The sequence below is a fragment of the Taeniopygia guttata genome, chromosome 5 (assembly GCF_048771995.1).
Source record: "Taeniopygia guttata chromosome 5, bTaeGut7.mat, whole genome shotgun sequence".
Lineage (NCBI taxonomy): Eukaryota > Metazoa > Chordata > Aves > Passeriformes > Estrildidae > Taeniopygia > Taeniopygia guttata.
In genome coordinates this window covers 30065706-30091454 of record NC_133030.1, presented here as the reverse complement: position 1 = coordinate 30091454, position 25749 = coordinate 30065706, and the positions used below count along the sequence as shown (strand labels likewise).

The 25749-nt window shown below is 41.0% G+C and overlaps 1 protein-coding gene across 9 annotated transcripts in view; it reads left to right on the top strand.

Annotated features, from left to right (window-relative positions):
* RGS6 (regulator of G protein signaling 6) overlaps positions 1-25749 on the top strand; it is a 254356-nt gene that overhangs the window by 167181 nt on the left and 61426 nt on the right. For all 9 annotated transcript variants that reach the window (XM_030274407.4, XM_072930068.1, XM_072930062.1 and 6 more), the window contains 5 exons: positions 13817-13867; positions 15270-15376; positions 17646-17697; positions 20138-20202; positions 23141-23217. In XM_030274407.4, the coding sequence (XP_030130267.3) occupies positions 13817-13867; positions 15270-15376; positions 17646-17697; positions 20138-20202; positions 23141-23217 (352 nt within the window). The remainder of the gene's footprint in view (positions 1-13816; positions 13868-15269; positions 15377-17645; positions 17698-20137; positions 20203-23140; positions 23218-25749) is intronic.

The window sequence follows — 25749 nt, the reverse complement described above, 5'->3', positions numbered from 1 at the left end:
AGACTCCAGACTTGGACTCACAAGACTTGCTAAGACAGGTATTTTTAAGATTTTGCTCTAAATCTAAGGAGAGCTAAAGTTACAATACCAAAAGCATCTCTGGCAGAAACATAGTCAGTTTGCCAGACCAGCATTCTGGGCTTTTATAAGTGTAATTTGAAGAAAGTTTTTTTATTTGTAGTGGAACATTGAGGGAAAGCTGGAGATGCTGTTTGTATCTTATAATGTTGGATACTGGAAGGGTGTGTTGAAGGATGAGGATAAGTCATTGCCATGAAAGAAGTTTTTTTAAGAAGTAGGTCAATTATTTGTCATGCTGTACTGCACTTTATAATAAGGCTGTCATCTCCACATCTGTGACATGACATGACTATGTGTTTTCAAATTTAAATGCATAAAAGACACCCTCATGACTTCAGGAAACAAATATCATCTCTTGTTTTAACCTCTTCTCCCAGCAGACCAGCTCCTGGCAGCAAATTTTTGGTTTAGCCTTAGTCTGGCAGCCTTTGCTTGGGTTTTGCAGCAAGTGTGGTCAGAGCAATGAAGGGAAGCTGTTACTTGATTGGGTCCTTGGTTTTAAATTTGCATGACCTTGTTGTAGTCTGATGATGTTTGCACAAGACAGTCTGTGCGTAAGCTGGTGACAGAATGTAAATACTGCTCTTTCAATTTGTCCTCTCAAGTTGGAAACAATATTCTGAGTTGCCTGCCTTGGGACCTACTGTAGTTTGCTCTGAGAATAATGCTAGCAAAATTTGCACAGCACTGACAGGTTTCAGTCTATGAAAATAAAACCAGAAATGAACTTTTACAGAGCAGGGATTCTGCACAGGAGAGGAGGACAGGGGGAACTTTATTGGCAGGAATTGGTATTAATTTTCTATGAACACTATGAAATTGCAAGGCATTTTATGTTTTCACAGTGTTAAGTAAACAACAATTCATTAATCTTTGCAGCTCTTCTGAAAGACTTTACACTTTCTTCAGCCATGTATATTCTTTCAGGAACATTATATGTGGTCTTTCCCAAGCCATACAGAAATGTACCAGAATGGAAATTCGGATATCCCTAATGAAGTTCAAGTACATCCAGTAGCAGAAAGAACTTTGCCAGTTTTTATGTTTCCCATTCAGGTATATGTATGGACTGTTACAGAATTCAGTGGAAAGCATGTTCACATGTCTTAGATTAGCATTTGACCATTTAGATTTTGTAAACAAAATTTATTTTTGCATACCTGTCATTGTTTTCAACATCTATACTCTTATTCCTTGGCCCTATTTTTTACAGGCTTATCCTCTTGCTTCTTGTATATTTTCTCCATTGGCTTCTACTACTCTTTCTTTCTTCTGACTTGTCTCCGTACATGCAGCATAAGCTAATGGAGTGTGAACAGCCTGAAAAGTTTATTTCAGAATAAATCACTATATTAGACAGAATCTCCTGAGCTTGTGAGGCAGCATGGTTGTATAAAATGACCTGACATGCTTTCAGCTGGCTTCATCAGAGCTGTGTCAGTGCCATCAGCAGTGCAGTTGGTACAATACCCAAAATGCTGGATACAGCAAGGCCAGGAGAAGGCACAGCCAGCCCTGGTGGGGCAGCATGATTGCAGCTGTCTGAAGAAACTTGGCAATTTTTAACCAAGGAATATGAGGTGTGGTCAGAGTTATTCTACACACATTACTGTGTGGAGGAGGAGGAAAGACAGTTTCCTGTATAACTCTGGGGTTCAGACTTGGTAATTTTATGTTTTCACAGAAAAATATAATGCCACTTGGGATGCCTTTGCTATGTCAGAGTTAATTTGACCTGTAATTATTTTATATGGCCTTCCAGAGTATTTTGTACTGAGATCAATGTAGTATATGTGCATATTCACTATTCTTGCACTTAATCCAGTGTCACTGAGTTACCTTGCTTTTTGTACAGTAGGATTTCTGGTCCCAAATCCTCCAAACATTATTTTCATGCTTGTTCTTGCAGAGGGTACTATACAAGGAACAATCCAGCAATTATTGTGTTCCTGAGGAGGGATTATATGAGTATACAAAGCCATGTATTCTTGTATTTTATCTAAGTTTTAGTGCCTGCTTTTATGTGACAAAACATTTTGTTAGACAGAAGTGACTTCTTTATAATTTTTTTTCTCTCAGTTTAACATGATCTCTTTTTGGATCTGACTTCCTTTACTTGTTTTTATTGCATTGCTTTGCAGAAAAAATTGCTGTAATGCTTCCAAAATTTATTTTTCTTCTTCAAAACTTTTGTTGCTCAATACATTCTGCACCTTTTGCTGCTTATGTTTCTTCTCTCTTGATTCAATTTAATTCATAGGTCATAGCTTTAACCCTTTTGGGTGGTTAACCTGTTTTAGATGTTTTATTTTCATCTGGGAGAACAAAAGAAGTTCAGGTTACAGATGTTCAGCCGTATGAGTTTTCTTCTTGTGTTCAGGCTTTGCCTTTGCCTCCCCAGTGCAACATAATTGAATATGTTTATGAAAGACGAGGCCTATAGCACACTAAAATGCTCTGTCCTGCAAATATTTCCATGTGTACCTGACTTTGTTCTGGAGCAGGCCAGTGAGCTGGCTGTGCTGGGACAGGCGACTGCTTGCCAGTGGTACAGCGATCCGAGTGCTGGGTCTGCTCTGTTGTCATCTTTATCGGGAACTTGATGCAAGATGCTGATGACTTGTTGAGGGAAAAAAGGACATTGTACATCTGAATGTGTTCCTCCTGAGCAGGTGGTCCAGGGGTGAAAGTGAAAAATCAGCAGAAGATAAGCAAGGTATTCCTCTGCTCTACCTCTGCATGCCTGTTTTCAGACACAACCCGATGGTGTGACCTGTTGGATTTTACTGTTTTAGTGCAATTCTGTGTCTTGATTGCCTGGAACCTTTTTCCTTTCACTGCTATTCCGTGTGAGTGGCTTCAGTGGACACAGCATTCCTCTCTCCCTGCCGTGCGTCTCCCGGGGTGTGGAGAGGATGGGACATTCCCCGCTCCTTTCCGCCTGGAGTCTGTGTTTGCTCTCCCTATCTCCGAAATCAGTCACATCTGAACGCGATGAGCGGCACTTAAAAGGGTGCGCTCTCCATCTGCTTTTCCAGCGGCCTCGCCTCCCATTCCGTGGGCAACACCACCACCTCCCGGCCGGCCCCGCTGGGGAGGATGCGGGCCGAGCCGAGCCTGCCGCCCGGCTCGGGGCAAGGAGGAGGGAGGATGCAGAAAGGGCGAAACGAGGGAAGGAGCGACATGCCTTTTGAACGAGACGGTGGTCTGAAGTGAGAATGATCTGAAAGCATCGGAAAAATGTTCGTAATACCAGGGCAGGTTTGTTTTCCTCGCACCAGGCGTTGATTTGCCATAAGGTCCAGGGGGTGGGTGCGGGCTCTGTGGCGGTGCCGGAGCTTTGGAAAGCAGGATTCCAGCGCGGCGCTCCCGCCTCACGGCCGCCCCTGGCGCGCCGCCGCCGCCCCGCGCGCTCCCGGCGCCGTCCGCGCTCGCGCAGCGCCCCCTGGCGCGGCGCTGCGGCACTGCGGCTCAGACCTGAGCCTTGTGTTTGCTTCTTCTTTATTTTTCATTTCAGTGTTTGCGAGAAGATTTTTTTGGTTTTGCTTTATAATAAGGATGTTATCTAAGACAGCCTATACATTGTTCTAGCTTCTACAGTCACTCGTGAAACTACTCTCTGAAAGTATTTTGAGAGTTTTCTCCCAGAATGTCTGATTAATGAAAATCCTTAACAAGACCTTACGTAACAAAGTGTTGCTGGGCTAAGAAATAGCTTTAGCTTTACATCGAAAGGATTTTGAGCTTTACTATTTGGAAACTAAAAGCAGCATGCATGGCTTTTATGTGCAAATCTGCCCAAGCAAACTGCTGAGAAACACTGTAAGGTCTGAGGTTGTTCCTGCCACACTCACCAGGACACGGCTGAATTCCGAGTGCACAGAGCGGCTGATATGCCCAGGGATATGGGCATATACAGATATGCCCAGGGATATATTTCTAGAGAGCCAAACCAGACTGGGTTTGTCAAGAGGGTGTGGGGGTGGTAAAACACCCTGATGCTCATGAGGTTTCCAGAAGGAAGCGAGTGAAGCTGCTGGGTCTTGGACCGGGGCACTGTTGGATGGCAGTAGGAAAGCTGCAGCACTGTCAGGTGTCTCCCACAAAGCTCTCTAAAACAAAAGAGCTGCTCTGATCAAGGCTGATCCAGGCTTTATGAAGGCTGCACTTTGGCCTTGGGTAGCAACCAAATGCACAGCTGTGCCCATCCTGCTTTCAGAACCTGTTGCTATCAGAAATCATTGCTGCTTTGGAGCAGCCCATCAACTTTTCCAACTCCAAAGCTGTGCTTACATTGAAAGGAGTTAATTAAAGTGTTGGTCTTCAAATTCTTGGTGAGAAAGAAAAAAAAAAGAAAGAAAATATTTTGCTAGATTCTCTCTATCAGAGAATGAAAACAAAAATGGTTTCTAAAATTTGTAGACAGATAAGATACATGGTGTTTTGACATTAGATTCAATTATTTAAACTGAATGGTAGTTATTCAGTGCAGCTTTCAGCTGTTCAAAATGCTTCTTACTTTCAGAGGTTATTTGGTAAAATAAACTTGAATGGTATACCAGACAGGAAATGTATAGATTGTAAAGAAATGATGATTGTTATGTTTACTGCTTGTGTTATACACGTCCTTGTGAAATTAATCAAATATTAGAGAGAACAAATAATTTACCTATTTTGAACTTCCTAAGCATGGCCAACAGATTTTTACTTGTTGGTTGTTGTCACTGTCATCATTAAATTGTTCTGCACATTTAAAATTCCCACTGTTACATATCTCTGCCCAAATTTGAAATGCTGGAACATGCTGTTGCCAGCAAAATCAACTGTGCCTTGCCAGTAGAAGTTCCTTTTAACACATGGCTTAAGGAGCCCTGTTTAAAATAAGGCCTCTGCTGTTAGTGCCAATATTGTCTCTTTGTTTTGCATGGCACTAAGTAAATTGTCAGCAATTGCTATAGAGTTGTAATTCATTTGGCTTTACCCTTGACTAAAAGAAATTATGTGTGCTATCTTAATCCTGCTGGAGAATTGTCCTTGATTGACTGCTGCACCAGTACAGAGCTCCAGTGAGGTCAGCTGCACTCAGGGCATATGTGGCTGAAAGACCCAGCAGCAAAAGGGGTGGGAAAGCTGTACAATACTGATCAATTTATTTTGAGAACAATGAACTCTTGGAGGGAAGAGAATTGCAGACATTGGGTCATTTAATTTTCCAGGTAATGCGACTGTTACTGTATCACTGCAAACACTGTGTGTGGTTCTTAACCCTTCCTAAAGAACATGAGGAGGGAAAAAAGTAGCAATGTGTCAGGAGGAAGTTGCTTTCTTAGAGAATTTGATGAAGGTAAATACCCTTCTCTGTAATAGAGATAACAGATGATCATGTTGCTGCAGTTAACACAGAAGTGTGTGATCCTGGGAGAGATCTATTGGGGACAGGGCTCTGTAGGAGATTTAAAAATTGGCTTTTGCCAACAGAATTACTGAAGAAATTCATAGGAATCTGGCATAGGTGAGTACTGCAATTCCAGATCTCTTAGTAAATAAATATTGTGCCAAAATCATTAAAATGCTGCAGCTTTGAGAGCACTTTGCTGTCTTGCACCACTTGGTGACATTTACACCTTTGCAGGAAAACTGTTACAACACTGCTGAGGGAAAGGAGGACCTTGATGCTCTGCCTTTGAAATTCAGTTTGTGAATGAGGACGTGGTGTGAAGTGACCTGATAGTTGCATGCTGAAATATACCAGTTACCTTCTACATTTTATCAATTTTCTTGTTTCCTAGAGAAGGAAATTAGCTATTAAAATTATTAATATATATTTGAAATGACAGAAATATTGCCTTTGATTTGAAAGGTGTGCGCATGAATTGAAGTAAAAATGTTTCATCCCTAGCAAGGTCTGACACAGGAATCTTCAAAAGCCTTGATTCCAGCAGTTCTCAGAGTTGCTTCCTTTGCTGTTTTGTTGCCAGATCATTTTGACAATGTGAGGAACAGCGCCTAAACACTACTATATGGCAGAGAGCCAAATTGCTAAACTGTATGAGCCACTTCAATAGTCTGAGTAATGCAAAGGCAGAACACCCTGAAAAGCAGCTGGAAATTTATGATCAATTGTAGGTATGCAGGTGCATCTCAACACATCCGCAGTTCTTAGTGATTTGTAAAAGGTGGTAATTTCAGATGCTACTACAAAATGCTGTTACTAGTGGTGCTGGGAGGGCAAGGTACCACTTTCCTGCCTCTTGTATGCCTCTGTAAGGGTTCTTAAGGTGTTAGAGGATGTATGGGTTTGAATAACACTAAGTGTGGAACTGCTAATTCTTTTTGTCTTGCAATTTCCTTACATACTTGTAGTAACAGCAATTTGATATGAGTTGTATTTGAGCAGAGAATAAGATTTGGGTATAGGTCACATGGTATATCTCTAATTTAGGCCAAATTCTAGCCAAGTGAAGCAACAGCAGTGGGGATTGCACTGGGTTTATGGTATATGCTGGGTTCTGGAGGGTGTGTGCATTCGGGTTTGCCAGTGTGTTTGTTGGTGCCAGGCCTGTCCTTAGGAAGCACAGCCATGATGGCAGCTCAGTTTTCTGAGTCAGGTGAGGGCTGTTTAGCACAAGTAAATCAATGTGGCTGCCCTGTGCTAAGGCCACAGCTTGGCATCCCTCAGTGTGAGCAAAGGCCAGCGAGGCTCAAAGGTGCTGAGTGTCAGGTGTGAGGGCTGGGCTGATGTGACACAGCTCTGTCAAAGCACAGTGAGAACAGCACTAAGCCTGGTGTAACACCTAACCCTTTATGAGCTGGGCAGGTCAACTGGAAAAAGACCTTTTGCTGGTATCAGTTTTTTTCCAGTTGAGGACCTGGTTTAAGCTGCCCTGGCAGACCTCTTTCACTGGGATTAACCGTGCAGCCATTAAGAGATTTGCTAACTCAGCCTTACTGGCACCACTGTAGAGCAATCACTTTAAATCCAAGGCTCTCAGTGAATGGCATCCTCCTGCTCCTCAGCATGGCTGCTTGCTTTAGGTTTTGGTGATGGGAGGGTATTGCAGTGTCTGCAGGCATGTTGCTGCTACTTTCTCACATGCCTTGTAAAGCTACCTGAACTACTTTTAGATGGGCAGCCTTGTAAGAAAAGAAGTCTGCCTGTGGTATCTCTGAGCTCTAAAGATCTAATTTATCTTCGTTACCTGGGTAAAATAGCCCACACAGAGCTCTGCACCATCATGTCATTTATTGATTCCTACCTAGTGAAAATCTTCCTCTACAGGTCTGCATTGTGGAGAGAGTGTGTACTTTGGTAGCCTGACCATTATGATGAGAAGGCAAAAGTCCCTCTGAATAGCAGGTCAGAGGAAGGAGGTATTAACAGGGCTGAAAGTACACAGGAATTTGCATTTTGCAACTCTAAACCTCCATCTTTCAAATTTTGTATTCCACCTTCCCACCAAGCCTCATTCTAACTTCACATAGAGTACTATGTTTTAAATATTTTTATTACAAGAAAAGTAAAATGTAAATTCAAGATCTCAAGTTTACAATGAACAGACTCCTTAGAAACTTTAAGGGGTAACACTCCTGCTGCTAATGGTTGTTAATAATTCACAAACAAGATTTAAAGTGAGTATAACATAAAGGAAAACTGCTATTGCTAGAAGCTCTGAGCTGTTGTAGCTTTGATGATGCTCCTTAAGCTGTTGTTGCTTTGATGATGCTCCTTGCTGACACTGAGTGGTGCAATTACCACATGCTGATGAAGGAAAACTGCAATTACCACATTTTCTGAGTCAACTGAGACTCAGATAGAGCTGAGATATTTTTTTAGTTGGCATTGGTATTTATTTATATACTCATTGTAGGTAAATTTTATAAAGCATTTCCTCAACATTTGTGACAGAATAATAGAGGGAGACCTAGGTGTTCCTCTTTTTTTTCCCCTACCATAAAAATTGTTGCTTTGTGTTAAAATCCCTACTGTGAGTGGTAGTCTGTACTTCCAGCTTAGCTGAAATCACTGTGGGTGTCAGTGGGGAGCACTGTGTAAGAAAAATTGTAGCACAGAGTGCTAAAGGCCTTGAGAAATTTTGTATGAAATCGTTTTGCCCTTTATCATGGGGGATGTTAAGTTGTTTATTTTTGCAAGCCCAGTGGTAAAAGTGGGGATAATTAACCTTTTTGTCCTAGATTTACCAAGGACTCTGAACTGGCTGGGGAAGGACCCAAAACATTATTTTCATTTGGCAGTGTAAAAAGCAGCAAGCGTCTTCTCGCACACCTCTGCATGTATTTTTATGTCATTTCAACTGCTTGTGATTTTTTTTTTTCTCATGCTTTTCTTATAGAAATATTTAAAGTTGCTCTGAGTTCAGGAGCAAATTGTTTGGAAAATTTGGTGCTAGAATGGGTTCATCTGTTTTTAGGAATGAAGTTCCAGGAAGGGGGACATATTCTTACCATTTCAGTAGGACTGTCTGGACTGTGAGTTTGGAGGTGATTGACAAGAGGCCGGGCACCTGGTTTGTTTGCCCTTGGACTGTGTAGATAAGATCTAGGAAGGAGCTGAAGTGTTCACATTTTTCGTGGAAAAAAAACCAACAAAACAAAAGAAATCCCCATCTCAACCAGACTGAAAACCTCTCCCTGCCATGCAAAAGTACTTATTACTTTTTTAAACCATCAAAATATGTTCAGAGAATATTAGAGTTACAGTAATACTGAAAAAAAGACAGGAAATAACTGAGCAATCTTCTGTATCCTTCTGTATACAGGTATGTATAACGCATTCTCTCATGTTATGATCAGGTGGTATTTTTAAATGTTTTTAAGACCTCATTTGCTTCAGTGATACTATCTGTCAGTGCAATGTGAGGCTGTGAATGATCTGAGATCCAGGATAACCTACCCCATCAGCTGATGGCATCCAGTGGTCACGGCTTAGCTTAATAGGTCCCATGAGACAGGACAAACTTTAGTCCTTGGTCACTGTGCCACACCTGCCACACAAGGTGTCACATGTCAAATCCCTGTAGAGCTCCACTTGTCAGTGGAGCTTGTCAGCTCTGCCATCTAGGGACACAGCAAAAAATGCAGTTGTCTTTCCAGGCCTAAAAGGAAAAATAAAGATGCATGCATTGCTGAGGTTTCAGAAATACTCCTGTATTTTTTATTTGCATGCATATACATGTGTGTGTGCAGGTGTAGGCCTTGTCAGGGACATGTTTAGTCTGTTGGGTGACAAGCAGAGCCCAGTGGCCCTGGCTCCTTTGCTCAGAACCAGAGGTACAGGCTCCACTCCAGGAAGCAGATCTTTGGAAATATTTGGAGCACGGTGTGTTGTCCTGTCTGCCTCTGCCATTTCAGCATGTGAAAGATGGCAAATCTTCCTATGTTTTCTGGAAGAGGTAGAGCAACATAGGTTGAGTGGATAAGGTATCAAATACAGGGATGGTGACTCACCTCACCAACGGCATCTTGCCAATGGCCTCACACCTTGTGAGTTTTTTAAATTAATCTTTCAGTGTCTTACCACTCATTTGTCATGTTGACAGGCAATGGACAGCAAAGAACACTAGCTAACATTATGGAGGCTGAAGAGAAAATGTAGAAAATAGCAATAAATATAAAACTGCTGGTCTGTCTCTAAACATGTAGCTGGATAAATGGTCATTGTGAATATGTTTACATGTAGAAATACAGCTATTCTGTTGGTGTTAAGCAACTTCAGCTTCAAAGAAGAGCCTAAGGCAAAAAGATATGTTTCATTATAGATGAGGAGGAAATAGGTGTTCAGAGGATGTTGGATATTCTTGAAATGAGCATTGTGACTCAGAAGAAATGTAGATATAGAGAGAAGAGCACAGAGAAGAGGGAAGATATTCCTCTACCTGGATTTGGTAACACTTTCTATTATGAAAACATGCCCAACTATTTGTTTTCAGAAGAATTCAAATGTCCTGTTAGGGTACAGTGGAAACATGCCAGAGTCAAGGGTTGTCCCTGGGTGTCCTCTGAAAGAGCTTGTGAAATGTGAGAAAATATCTTTCTGGAAAGATGAGTTACATGAGGACCAGGCTTAGTCTAAAGGAGAGGTGAAGATGATGTTTTCTGGAAAACTTACAGATAGAGGTGTCTGTGTCTTGGTCTGGCAGTCAACAGTGTTGTAAAGGAATCACACAAATCTTCACTGTCTTAGAAGGATAAATCTAATTTTTCTTATTTGAAGAAGGGCATAAGTAGTATTTCTAGATGGGCAAAAGTAGTGATAGAAACAGCCACAAGCAAATGCAAAGCCTATATGTAAGGGTAACCCTAAAAATTGAAGGTGTTATGGAAGATGACAGTAAAGAGTTTTCATTATGACTGTATATTAATTGGTGACACGGCTATTAACAATGACAGTAATTAACAGAGGGAGGAAAGACTTGTCATTGTCCAAAGGGTGAGTAATCAGTCTTGGCAGGTGATAAATAATGGTTCAGCAAGCTCAGCAGAAAGATAATCTGTCTGCCTCAGGACAACTGGAGAACAGCTATAGCATCTTCCAGGCTCTTGGCAGCATTCTGGAATAACTTCATCTTTTTAACAGAGACAAATTAAAATTCCTGATCTCAAGGGCTGCTTATATTCTGGAGTGGCTGATCACAGGAGTTCTGGTTGAGTCAGTGCCTTCAGTTTACTTACCCCTTTAAACATTTCCTGCCCATTTAAACCTTTCTTATGAGGGATAAGAAAAACTGGGGAACCAGCATTCATCATCACTTGACTTTTTCATTGTTGTTTGATAGAAATTGAATAGATTCCTCAGACGTGTCCTGGAGCTGGGGACATGATAATTCCTTGTTAAAATGGAGTGGGACCTAGTCCGAAATCAGGAACTAAGTGTTCCTGTACATCTGGAAAGAGATCATGCAGAAAGCACTGCAAATCCTGTGAGCAAAGCAATGCAATGCTGTAGATGATTGTCAGGTATCAGCTCTCACATCACTTGGGAGTACAATGTCTAAGAGATCACTGCAAGCCTGTAACCAGGGACCAAAATAAGGAGAAACTGGATGGGTTTTTTTGTTTGGGGAATGAACTGAAAAACCAAGAAAGATTCTGGTTTCACTTGAACCAAGACAGCATTTTGTGAGGTTTTGTTTCTAACCATACAGAAGCACTGCAGTTTGAATCTTCTTGAATTAGCTTTTTAACCATAATTGTTGTACTCTGTCTTCAAAATACGTTTTTTTTTAAAAAGGTAAGAGGGAACATCCATGTTTATAAAGTACAATATTTTATTAACAAACCTGTCAAAACAACATGGCTCTGTACATATTCCCCACATATTATTCAGCTAACAGTGTTCACTAGTTGCCTTTTAATTTAGCAGATAATTTTGCACTACTCATACATATTTTTCTGAATAATTACTGTTCAAGAAAATTACATGACCTCAGAATGCATCTGGCAAGATAGTTTTCAGTGGAGAAAAGAAAGTGCTGGCACCATTGCCAGAGGCATTGGTTTGCTGTTCTGCAGGGTGCCGGCTGCAGTTTTGGTGAGCCCAGTACAAAGAAGTCAATTTAAATTTGAGAAGTTGATGAATGGTAAAGTATAGGGAGAGACCACCTTAAGAGGACATAGGAAGAGTTGGGTTGGTTTAATGAGATGGAGGCGGGGAGACAATGTGTCAGCCCTCCATAGAAACACTCAGGAGAAACTGTCTAGGACATTTTCCTTTATTTTCCTTCAATCATAATACAGTTATAAAATGCATATAAATTGCACATTAACAAACTTAGGTTGTGAAGCTACAGGAAGAGTTCAATCTATAAAAAAAAAAAATCTGGAATAACTTTCGAGATAGGGTAGTGGCAACTGAAAATACTCCTAGGTGAAGTTGGGAGGTGTGGAGAATGACCGTACTGCTGGGAATACAAGATTGTGAGATTGGTCTTTTAGTATCTGGTTTGCCTTCGAGGCAGGTTGAGACAATGCCCAGCTGCTGCTTGTTGATCACATCTGCTTGCCCAGTATATAAGTGAAATCAGATGCTTCCCTGATCTTCAGGAACCCTGCTGATTCCCTGCAGGGGCTAGGTCTGTTGTTTCCTCTGCCTTGGGTGGGGGATGAGGTGGGTCAGGTCCGTATTGCTGCCTGCTGCTGAAGTGTGACTGAAAAGGGTTTATTCCTACTCTTTGTAGTGTTCTGGGTCAGCTTCCATTGCCAGGGGAGTGGGAGCTGCTGTCCCCCTCTGTGTAGGGTAAAGCTCATGTTTCTAATGGGTATTTCACCTGTATGGGAGAGTCAGACCTGCAGATAATTGCAGGGGCCTGGGGCACTAGCTGTACTTGTTGTCTCTCTCTGTGGCACATTGTGACTCCTGGTTTTTGTTATATTTAAGGTTTGCTGAGGGCATGGGGATGCTTTGGGCCAGTGGGAAGCAAAATGTTCTGGAACAAACATGGTGGCTATGCTGCTCCTTGAAGTGCCATCCATGTCTGAGCTCAGAAATGCTCCACACAAATAACATCCTCTGGGATTTGTTTTGTAAGCCTAAACCAGATTGTATGGGACTTTGAGCAGCCTGGTCTAGTGGATGGCATCCTTGCCAATGGCAGGGGAATTGGAGCTGGATATATTTAGGTGCCTTCTAGCCCAAGCCAGTCAATGATTCTATTAAGAGTACTGAGCCTATTAGCCTACTGTATGTGAATGCAAATATTTCTCTCGAAATGGACTTTATTCTGAGAAGGGCTTGGTGTTACGTCTGCATCCAGACATGGCATTGTTAGGTTGTGATGAATGCTGTTGTCACTTAGTACGGGCTTGCCATATTGCCTCCAAGTGTCTTTGCTGATTGCCTTTGACTTTGGAGAACTCGTTAGCTGACTTGTACCCACCATTATGTTTAATTTAAAGCTTAACTTTCTGAGTATGTGAGTTAACTAAATTCTGCTGCTCTGTCACAATGTATTTTGGTAACAGGCCTTTCTACTGAATAGTGACAAGTTTTCCCCTCCTGTGATCTCCATGCAAGCAACAGAGGTTGTATACATGCAGAGGATCAATCCTAGAGAATCTGATGTTTTTTATAAGATTTCAACAACTTTCATGGTACTGGATGGGCCCTGAAAACCTAATGAACTTCCTGATGGATGTTAAAGGCTCACTGGTTCCAGCCACCATTCAGTTTGTATGATCACCACCACGTGACTGCTCACAGGGGCTGTAGTTACAGGCTCTCTGAATACCACCTCCTTTTCTAAGACATTGCTTGTCTTTGACACAAGTAAGGCTCTCCTGTCTATTTTTGACTGATGTTTCAGTTCTGTACATTTACATGTTGCAGGTGTGAGGTGCCAGTAAATGCTCCTTCATCTCCTTGCTAACCAGTGCCTGCAGAAACTTCTCTCTGTATGCTGAGGTGAGAAGAAAGTGGGAGAGAACAGTAACAGGGAGCTATTAGACTAATATCTGGCTAATATCTGACTTCAGGTATATCAAGTCTCCTACTGCACAGAAAGCCCCCTGGGACTTAGTACCTGTCAGTAACCATGTAGCTGCAGTGTCTCACAAGAAGGAAGAACATTCTGAAACCTCAGTGGAAATAAATAGCAAAATGGAATAAAGTTCATGCCAGTTCTGTTGTATCTATCTCAATGTTATCTCTCTCTAGGTCACTCAAATCCTGTGGTCTCAGTGTCTAATGCTTTCTTAAATTTTTGTTCATTTGTTTGTTAAGGTTCTGATATTGTGCAGTGGCTTATGAAGAACCTCAGCATTGAGGATGCAGGTAAGCTGACCACAGCTGGGGAGAAATAGGTGCTCCATCTGTATTGTGTGTGACATTAGGCAGTAAATACTCTATTGCTGCAGTCTAAAATGCCAGAAAAAGAATATGGTTGATTTAAACAAGGAGGAGGAAAAGAGTTAAGAGTCAACACCTTAATTAAGTGTAATGCCTTATGCTGCAACACACTGAAATACCATTGCAGAAATTTTAGCCTGTCTGTGAAACTGTTGCTACCTACAGAAGACTGATTGATTTTAGGTTTTGTTCCTAGACTTCAAAAAGGAGTTGGTGGATGTGTGTGGTTAAGCAGGCAAATGCAGTGTCAGGTTTTCATGGTGTGAAGAAAGATAGCCTCAGCTGACAGGACGTAGTGTCTGTGTCATCCTTGGCCAGGGTCATAAAATCTGGTAATGGTTTTTAGTTTATCAAAAAAAGCAAATAGATAAATCAGCAGTTAGATAAATGGATAATCAGCCATAAAGAGTGATTAGTGCATGGGCACGATCCAAATAGTTCACTCTTCAGAGAAACCAAAATCATTTAGGCAAGTGAAGACCTATTGAGAAAAGGAGAAGAAAATATCTGTGGGTCCAGAAGTTTCTTTTCCTTTTCAGGAAAGGGAAAAAATCCAGACTCTCACCTACCAGTTCTTAAGCTGCCTTACTTGTCACCATGTAAAAAATAGAGATAGAGGTAGTGTTAAATCACCCAGCAGGGCATCCCTGTACACACATCCCTTCTCCTGAGTCCTGTCAGGTCCCAAATCTGAATTTCAGCTGCAGACAACAGCTTTATTATCTATCTGGACATGCATGAGCAGAAGATTTTTCAACTCTGTGAAAGATGGTGCAGCTTTTGACAGCTGGCATTGCTTGAAAATCTGCACAGATGGGCCTCTGCATTGGGGAAGGTTGCCTGGGCAGCGCTAGGATGTGTACCTCCCCTTTGCAACATATTCTCTAACAAAAGGCAATGCTACAGTGCGAGGATGTGTCTTTATGAATAAATATCCTCCTAATGAACTGGTGTTGCAAGTGCTTGTTTGATCTGGTAGAAGCAAGTGAGGTTCACTGATGAAATAGGCTTCTTGTCAGCTTTCACCTGTGGTGGATAATGTACTTTGAAATTAATTTCATACTCTAGGACTGAACTGGTATATGTATTTTTTAAACAAAAAATGAACAGGTTAAACATTTGAGCAGTGTTTCATCTGTATTGTAAGGCTGGTTTCTGCACTCCTGCTTTACAGGGTTTGGTTGGAAGTAGTAGGGATGTGGTGTGGGTACAGAGAGGCATGTGGGCACCAGATTTCACATGACTCATCACCAGAGCTGCAATTGAAAGCAGAGATATGCGGTGCATGTCTTGTTGACACATCCCTGCTGTTTTTTCTCTTTCACAGGGGAAGCAATACACTTGGGAAGCCTTATTGCTGCACAGGGTTACGTTTTTCCCATCTCAGACCATGTCCTTACCCTTAAGGATGACGGGACGTTCTATCGTTTTCAGGTTGGTGAGCACCCTGACTCCCTTGTGGCCCCTTCTTCTGTCCCTGCAGTAACACTGCTGAAATCACCCACTCTTTAGCTAAGCAGCTATTAGATCTGTGAAGCCAGGGATTGAGGCTACCTTCATAGAGGCACTAGGAAATGATGAAGTTCCTTTAGAATCCCAAATCATTCTTATCTACCTTCTGACTTGTTTTTTACATAAATGAATGGCTATGTCTTGTGACTATTTTTAATACTTGAATTCACAGCTGTTTTACTCGGCTTTGAACTAAACCAGGAGAAGGAAAATGGCTTTCAGGTCCTAACTCTGATGCAGAATTAAGTTGCCATTCTCCTGAGCAAAATGGACCAGGGCAAACTTAGGACCTGGACATTCAAGCTTTGGCACGGCAAAAAATTCAAATTTGTCATCTCTTGCTTACAAATTGGTGTGTGAGAGGGCAAGCTTAAGACTGGCTTTCTACAAAGGATGTGTAACCTTGGCAATTGCCTAAACTGGGACATTTATATCCCTCAGTGTTCCTGTGCATCCAAATGTGCTGAATTTTTTAAGCACCCTGTGCTTGAGTTCCATGCCCTGTCCAAAATCTGCCACTGTCAGCTTGCTAGATAACTGAGTGCTTGTGCTGTAACAGCTCCTTCTGAACTGATTGTGTAACTTTAGAAGAAGCTGTAAGTCCAAACTTGGAGTCACTGGCTCATCCTGCTGGCTGAATTTGTGTTTTTCTGTTACATGGTCTCAGCCCGCTCCCTTATCTTTCCTGTCACCTCTCTTCTGTTCACCCTCCTGTTCCTCCTTTATGTTTTTTTACTCTTCTTTAGCTTTTATTTGAAAAGCCAGTTCTGCTCTTTCCATCTGATATTGCAGATGCTCATGCCTACTGCTAATGTGGTATTGTGTTATCACATGTGAGCAATGTTATGGTGAAAAAAGAAACCCAGGAGATCACAGATGTCTTCTTATCTCAGCCCACCTTCTGGCTGCAGGGCATCATGCAGACTCAGATTTTTCATTACTATTCCCTTTCTTTTCTGAAAGTCTTGATCCTTCTGTCTTGTAAGACACAACAGAAGCAGGGGTAATACTGGTTGACCATTTAGCTGTATTTTTCTCTGTTTTGAAAGAATGGCACTCTAAGAACTTGTCCTGTGCAGTTTTCAGGAGTTGCATTTCATTATAACTTTATTTCTTTTTATTGTTTTAAGCTTGTGTAAACCACATCATCAAACTGACTGCTTATTGACTTTTCTTTCCCTTGTCTTTTCTTAAATTTTTTGCATATTCCTTGCCTGCTTTCATTTCCTCCAACACACCTCCCTAGCTTTTTTCTGCAAAAATAACCTGATAGAATCATGCTTTGTTTCCATTACTCTCATCTTGCTACTTTCTACCTCACCATCAGTCCCTCCTTTAACAGTAGCTCTTTCTCTTCTGAAAGTCATAAGATACCTATCACTGAGCAGCATTAAACCCTGTATTGTTTGAATCCTCCATGTTTTTTCACTGTACTTTGGTGGAAGGACGTTAACTCTGTGTGGTAAAGTCCTACGCCCATCTGTAGCATTACATCAGTAGAGCTATGTGTAATCAGTAAAGTGTCAGTGTTCTGTAATTTGTGTGATCACCGGTATGTCATTTTTCATTCATGTTCAAACTGAAATACAGTCACATATAGATATAGCTTGTATTGTAGCAACTGCAATATGCAGACCTGGATAGAAAACAAAAGCACTAAGTTTAGCAGGACTTCTGCTTTCAGAATGACTCTAAACAGCTGAGTTTTGACCTCTGCCATCTGTTTTAACTAAAAGGAAATTGTTTTGGAGTCTGCCAACCGCACTGGTAGCTGCTTCAGAAAAGCAAGGGGTATGTAGCATATAGATAAGACCAGAAGATTCCTCGTGTGCTTAAAAATATATATATATATATTCAGGTTGCCTGTGAATTTCTGGGGAAGGAGGAGGTTCTGGGGATAGTGGATAAGATGTCCACATTCAGATGAGCTGGCAAAAGTGTCTGAAATTTCATCAGGACACTGGACATCCTCCACAAGAGGTACTTGCATTCCAGCATCTCTGTTTACCTGCAATGAGGACTGTTAAAGGTTTTTGCAGCATCCTCACTTTTACTGTAATCTTTAGCAGTCTTTCCCCTGAGGGCAGAAGCTGGGTGGTAGATTTTGTGATTCTTCTTTTTGAACTTTTTTCTGCATCTGCATGGGTTTTCATATCTCTAAAATTACAAAAATGTATATGTTTTTTCTTAGGCACCATACTTTTGGCCTTCAAACTGCTGGGAACCAGAAAACACAGATTATGGTGAGAGTATGATTGTTTCATTATAGCAAGTTAGTTTGTGATGTAAACAGTTGTCCTTAAAATAATTACTGTTGGCCACGTTCACCCTTCATGTGCAGAGTTTCTTGTCAGGCAGCAGCATCAGAGGCAGATCTGTGCCCATCTCAAATGCACAAACTGAAACCCTGGGGCGTCTCAAGCCCCTGGAGCTGTAGCCATTGACCTCGGTGGGGTCAGGATTTTGCCATTCATTGCCCTCATTCTCCCATAGTCCTGTTCATTTCAGCAGGATTTGTGGCAAGCAGAATGCTGGTTCTTGGGATTCTTAAATAATACCACTATTGCTTTTGTGGGTGACTATCCTCTGATCTGTTACTGAATCTGTTATGTGGATCAATAAAATTTACTTCATCTGGGCACTTATCTGACTGATCAATAAACCGGTACATAACTAACAGCAGCCCAAAGCTAAAAGTTCTCTGATACATGACATCAGACTTATTTTCCCATTTTTTTAGGATTACCAGATGATATGGTAAAAGAGAAGACTAAGCATGGTTTATGAGTTAATAAAATGCAGCATGGTGTTTTAAACTTGTGAGTGCCTGCAGACAGGGATAATACATAAAGAAAATATATCCGTGTTGTTATCTTTAGTTGTCTGCATGCAATATTGCTGTCTCTTCCAGAGCTGCACTGCTTTCACAGTTAAATGATAAAATTAATTGTTGCATCCTGGTGTGGCTTTGGAATAGGAAGCGAATCCATGTGTGCAGTCATAAAACAGGAGCTTCTGGAAGTCCTTTATCTCATAATCTAAGATTAGTTTAAAATTCCTCCCTGAGTAATCAGTTTGGGTTTTTTTTTTTTGTTTCCTGTGCAATAATTACTCAACATTATGGATTCTGGAAATAATTTGCTGGGGTAAAGAAGTAGCCTGCAATGGTGTGTATCATGTGATATCTCTTTTGAAGTCCTCATCTGCAGATGAGCTAGACTTACATGTTTACCCCATTGAGGGAATGGTTAAGGAGAAAACATTATGCTGTTTTGTATTTGCAAAAAAAATTTCCAGATTTTACAGTCACCCTATATTTCTGTGTGAACTGTACCTCATATGTATTCTTTAAATACCAGAAGAATAATGTGAAGAGGGAGGTTCTGGTTTTTTCCTGCAATATCAGATAAATAATTGGTTTTGGCAGTCAGATTATTGTGCTGCAGTGGCATTGAGTAGAACAGTACACCCCAAAATGAAGCCCTCTATGAGCTGACCCACAGCTGGACAAGCTTCAGCTGCATTAGCTGAGCCCTGTAGTGACAGATTTTCATCTGTCCCAGAAATATCTAACATATGCTTATAATCAGACTTTGCATATCAGAGACCTGTACAGATGGAGTCTTCCCAGGAATTAATCCCAAACTAGCAGTAGACCCAAATAAAACTGAAATCCCAGGGGCACTTCATACTTTTTTTATTTGCTTGTGTCCACTTACAGGAGAGGAACTACCTTTCTAATGGCAGTTCACTGCCCTGCATGAAAAAACACTATGAGACAACTGCCTCACTTCATTTGATGTCATAAGTGCCTTACAGAGATAACTGCCCTTGAGATGTGTAAATATAAATGAACTGGTTAGTTCTGGTTACAATGCATAATACTGGCTTATTATACGAATGTTAAAATTACAGTAACAACATAGAAAAGCATTATTTGAGTAGCACTGGGCCTCTGTTAAGTTCAGACCTGACTGTATACCCAGAGTGTGCTGCAGACCTTGTGTTTCAGCCTTTAATGGAAATGGGGTGAGCTTAGCAGATCCAGCTGGGGCTTTCCCAGAAGACACCCTGGGTCTGGTTTGGTGGCATGTGCTGGGCTCATCTTCACCGTCAGAATTCCAAACCACATCAGTTTCAGCAGCCTCTGCCTATAGCAAAATGTGACAGGGCTTCTCTTAACCATTTGAAATGTGTAAGAATAAGAGGGTGGAGCATATTAAAAAATGCTCCGATTATGCTTTTAAGATCTGGCCCGTATTTCTGTTTTCGCTTCAATATCCTGATTTATTTTTATTCTTTCTTAGCAGAAAAGAAATGCAAGGATGGTCACTTTGGCATGCATATTCCCAAACTGCTTAGGGAACAGGTTGCTTATGCTATATCTTTTACCAGACCCAGAAGCAATTGTGCCTTTTGTGGACATCTTGTTAGGTCCTGGCATCTGCTCTCAGCACTTTTAAATGAGATGTCCCAGATGTTTAGGGCCTCTGAGATTAGTCATAAGCAATGTCAGCTGGATGTCCAGTGTCCAGTCCTCTCATTCCTTGACTCATGTTGCTTTCTGATGAAAACAAACTGTCTATGGACTACATTTTTTCCTTCTTTTTTTATTTTTTTTTTTTTAAGATCTAGTACTGATAATCTGTCTGTAATTGTTTTCCATTCTGTTTCTCCCTTTAGCCATCTATCTTTGCAAACGGACCATGCAGAACAAAGCTAGGCTGGAGCTGGCGGATTATGAAGCCGTAGGTACACTGCTGCTAGAGTTTAAAGCTGGGGGATGCAGGGATAGCTTTGCTTGCCAAGTGAATGCTGCCATTTTGTGCTTTGGGATCAGCCTTTACTGTATCTCTTTCTTAGTTGTCACAACTGTGTGAAGGCTGATACGAAGACAACATCAGGAACAAGACTGATGAATGTCCCTGGCTTTGCAGTGTCTCACATTAAACCATCTGCTGTATTATGAGCCCTTCAAAGCTGGGGCAAATTACACGGAAATTTAGCTTGGTGTCCTGTTTTCAGTTAGGAAATCCTGGTTTATATAGCAGATTTCAGCACAGGAAAATGATGGATTTTCAGATGTGCCACTAGGCAGTTAAATTGTTGATGACACATCTTGTTACAAAAGTTATCATATACTAGACTTGGAACATTTTCTATATGCCATATGAAAAATATAATCAAACTTTATTTAGAGTATGTTTTCTGATTTGGAGTTACTATCAATAAAAATATCTCAAACTTTGGTGCCAGACTGCAGGGGGGAGAGGAGTGGGAAGATGGAGGCAGGAGGAGAAGGGCTGTGTATTTCTTTGAATACCAGCAGTGTAGCACTCTGAGCAGCTAAACTTTTCTTTCTGTCATGTTGACTTTCTTCTGTTTACTTGCTCAACAGTATTATAGCAGAATTTTATACATGGAGTTTTCATTAGATAGTTTTTTTACAAAGTTGGTTCTAGTGTACTTATGTGGTCATGTTTGTTACAATGAAAACATTTATGTTGCATATATTTGCATATATTTTAGAGTGGGACTTTTATTGTTTTTCCCAAGATTGTAGTTTTTCCTTCTTCCTTATCTTCTACATTTTGGAACACTTATGCACATGGAGAGATATGCCATTTGGTCCTTTCAGTGCAGAGCATGCAAAAATTGCAACTTGAGTAGGCCACCCTGGAAATGCATTCTGACTTCCCAAGAGTTCTAATCTCAAACGGGCACAAAGGAAGGAATATAACAACCTGCATGCACTTACATGTCCTTTTGCTGAGTTTTCTCTTCTGCATATTGTTGATTTCATTATTAAAACCATTAAAATTGCTCACATCCAACCAATTAAGTGTAAGTACTCAGAAGATCTACCATAAAGCAACAAAAGGCTGTTCAGTGGCGCACATACTCCCACACACATGCAGTCAGGCTTTGGCTAAGTACTTTTGCACATTGTTGCCTATTGAGGGTAGCAATGCTCCAGTGATGGTAAATAATTAGATCTTGGCAGTCTCTCATTTTTCTTGTGAATATTGCATTGCACAATTAGAAGTTACTTCTGCATTCAAGCTTTGTTCTCTTAATTAGAGACATTCAGATAAGAATGGCACCAACTCTTCCTAAGCATTATGGGAGCTGAAGCAGATCCAGCAAGGGATGTAAGCTCAGCAGAAGTGAGAGAAACAGGTTTGCAGGAGTGAGAAGCAGCGCTTCTCATATCTTTGGAGATGCAGCATGAGAGTGCTTCTCCACAAATATCAGTAGTGACCTGCAGCTTCAAGAGAGACTCTCTACAAAGTATCTCAGGGGACATTTCATTTTTAGGTTCTGCTTGCAGCATTTACAGACAGTCCCCCAGCCCACATTTATACTGATGAGAGCAGGAGTCTTGATGATGTGATTAAGCTTGTATAGTTGCATTCAGGTTTTTTTATAATTGGTCAAACATAAGCACAATTCAAATATAGCTTCAGTTGGTGATGTTTCATTGGCTTCAGCATAATTACTCCAGAGGGCACATATGAACAGAATTTAAAATAAAATAATGAATAATGAAAAAATACCCACAAAAATTTCTGTTACAGATAATTACAAGTTGTTTTTCTTTGTAGCCAAAGTTAAGGAAAGTATCACAGTTCAGTACAGCTGTAAATCATTTGTTTAACTTTTTTCCTCCATATATACAGAATGAAACTGTTACATTGACTTGGTGGTAACAGGGCCTTGTGTTATACAAGAGTTTGAAGTAACTAGTAGAAAGATTTCTTCTTGCATTGATACGTATGTGCCTGAAAAAAGTTTCTTAAAATAAATGTGATAAGTATAAAGAGAACAAGAGTAGAATTACAAGTGTTTGTTTTCAATGTAAATTTGAAACAGTTAAACAAGCTGTAATGGAGAAGAGCATCCTGTTGATTTTCTCAAAGGCCTCCTTTCTTGGGGAGGGTATGGATATGTAACTTCAGGGTGCAATTTAAGCTTGATATTCCAGCTGTATTCCAAGTTTAACCTCAAGATTTGATGAAGCCACATCCACATCCAAATGTCCAGATCACTGCACTCTCTAGAATGGGTCTGGACCAGAGCTCTTACTTCAGGTGTAGAGCATCTGGAGCCATTCTTTGCAGTAACTGTGTTCATTGTTCAGTCAAACAAGCTATTTCCTTTTGTGAATCACCCTGGCAATCCCAGCCTTCAGTACTGTGTAGCTGCATAATGCTCTCAGCAGTGACCGGGATGGAGCAAAGCAGGGGATGCTCAGGCTTTGCATTTTCACAAAAGCCTGAAGAGAAGAGAACAGTGCAGAGAGGAAGGGAAAGTGAGGATGAGAGGGAAACGTGCAGCTGGCAGCCATCTGCTATCAGGAATGAAAGTCATCAGCTTCACAAAGCTTCTCAGTGTTATCTTTTGGGAACAAGTCCATATTTTTTTTTCATACTAGAGCTCAAGCTGTCTTCATCACACTCCATTACTTATCCCTGGCAGGGCCCTTTGGGTTGCAGCCCAAAAAGATGTGTTACAGCCTTGCTTTGCCTGCACTATAGTTCACCTGAAACCAACAATGACTTCCATGTCTTTAGTTTCTCAGTTAAAAAAAAAAAGAATAAAATAAATACCCACCATGCTAAACACACTCTCAAGCAATTGTAATTACAGAAATTAGTTGTTCTTACTATTTTCATCTTTTGACAGGAAAACTTAGCAAGACTTCAGAGAGCGTTTGCAAGAAAATGGGAATTCATCTTCATGCAAGCAGAGGCCCAAGTGAAGTGAGTAATCCTGGAGCACTGAATTGCACCAGTATTTAGAGCTGTGAAGGGAAGGAGATTCTGAACAGATAAAATTTCTTTGTCAAAATCTTTACTGTGACTAAGCTCAGAAGGTGTTGGTGAATTTTAATCACTGGCAGACTAGAAACAGTAGAGAGCCAGTTCTGAAGATCTGTGCCAGAAACTTAAAGATGGCTTTAATTATCTGTACATGGAAACACTGGTCTGGAGCTCTTAAGCCTGTATTCACCATGGGACCTTGTGTAATTCACAAGCCAATTGTGCTTCTACATTTGTGTAGTACTTTTGTTTTGTATGAATGGAAAGAACAGAATTTTGTCATCTATCTGTATTACTCTATGCTTGCAAAGTATTTCTGAGTCTAAAAATACTGTCACTTTCAGGTGATTATAAGGGTGGTATTTACAACAGGTATTTCTTCTCATCTTCCCTTGTTAAGCAGTATGAAGCCTCTTAATGTTTTGATTGTGTTTTCATTACTGCTGGTAAATGGATATGGTCTAGGGTTTGTGTAGTATTGTCTACAAGCTAATACCTAAAACTCTGAATGTCCATTTTGTGCATGTCATTGTCACTTATAAAATGGAAAGGTTGGTGAAGATGATACATCAGAACAGTACCAAAATGGTTCTATTGGAAGGAATTTGCACTTTAAGCATTACATGCTAAAAAGTTAAGGAATATCATTTCTTGAAGGTGTGTCTTGAGGTATATGTCTCTATTTTTGATTAACTCTTTGGAATTTTGATAAATTCTTTGCTTAATAACATTGCAATTATGTACCATTTAAATATATTATAATTATCTTTTAAACTGCAGGGTAATTAAGGGATTTTTTTCCAACCAGAATAGCAGTGTTCCATTTGGAAGAGAAAATTAGAACTTAGGATAGCAATTGTACTTTCAGTTACTGAAAGGCTATTGCCAAGATGAAAAAAAAAAGTGTAAGTCACAACAAAAGTCTGCATTGTGTCTAAAACATATAATTATCACCTAAGAAAGAATTGCAAATATCAGACTTACTGTGATCACTGTTGGTTATTCATCTTTTCTTCATTCTGTTTTCTTTGAAGCATAAACATGAACTGGCCACTATCAACTTTTTTTGCTGACTTTCAGCTCCTTGGTTCAGAGTTCATGTAATGGTTCAGTCTTCAGGCTTCCAGAAAGGCAGGGATGGAGTTCACATTGTAATTCACAATTAACTAAAAGTTTAAGTTAACTAGAAAAGGGAGAAAAGAAAAAAAATCAAAAATACCTGAAAACATTCCTCCGGCTTACCAAGTTTGCTTTGTTTTCCACATTTTTGTTTGCACACAGGATTCCCATTGCTATACCCACATTGCTTCAAAAACTGCAGCCATAGAGCATCTAGCTGCTTTGGGTCTTCATAGTTTAAAAAGTGAAATACTGAGTTATCAGTAAGTCTGGAGAGAAGAGCTGACAATCTGGGTTGAGCACAAAGTGTCAGTGAAGAGAATTCCAAGTGAAGCCTCCAAAGAGTCCCTTCAATTTGTGTGTGCTGTGTGGTGTAAGATTGCAATAGGGTTCACCTTCCCCTTTGGCCAGGTGTGAAGGACTCACTCAGAAAAAGTAGTTTTGGGCTGGGTGTCCTCAGAGCAGTACAGCAGCTACTCTGGCTTTGTGTGAAGACAGAGCTCGTGCCAGAGCTTGTTTCTCACCTCTGCCTTGCAAGGGGGAAATCAGCTAGTGGTGCCAAACTGTGGAGAGTTTGATCTTTTTCTGGGGAGGAGTGTTAAGAAACTTCAGTTTTTCTCCCCTGATTCCTATTCTCTTGGTACATTTCTAGCACAGACTAAGCCAAGGGTCACTGCTTCTCAAAAACAAAAGCAGATGGGAGAGAATCTGGTGGTCAGAAATCACAGCTGGCCTGGGCTTTTTTCCTCACTGCTTTGATTTTCCTGGTGGCAGCTATGTGGGGAACCAGCACAGGGACACTGAGCTTTACTCAGTCCTGCTTTGGAGGTGGAGGCTCTTCCTCCTTCCAGATGCCTCTTCCAGTCTCTCTGCAGGTAGATCTTGCAAGTTGGTGCTGACTTTGTGCTCATGTATAAAGCTGGGTGAGGTGCCAGATGTCACTTGCTCACTGCTGCCAAAAATTGCTTTGAACAACCTCTGGTGGCCTTTGGGCTGTGTGCTTTGAGTGAGTTGGTTCCCTGGCTGCATCAGCGCTGGAATTACAGAGCTCCTGTTGTGCCAGCCCAGTCATGTCTCTCTGGGGTGGGTGCTGGTTTGTAGGGGCCATGCAGCAAACTCACCTTTGGTCACCTGTGCTGTCACCCCTTGCTCTGCCAGCAATGGGGACACACAGACAGATGCAATCTTTGAGTTGAAAGCTGCAAGGAGGAGTGGCCACAAGTGCTGCCCATGCTGTTGCTGCTGGGAATGTCTGGGATAGATGTTCCTTTGCAATCTGTATTCATTCACTGGTGCTGCTGGGGCATGGGGTGCAGTGGGGTCTCCTGATGGAGACTTCAGTTCAGCACCAGC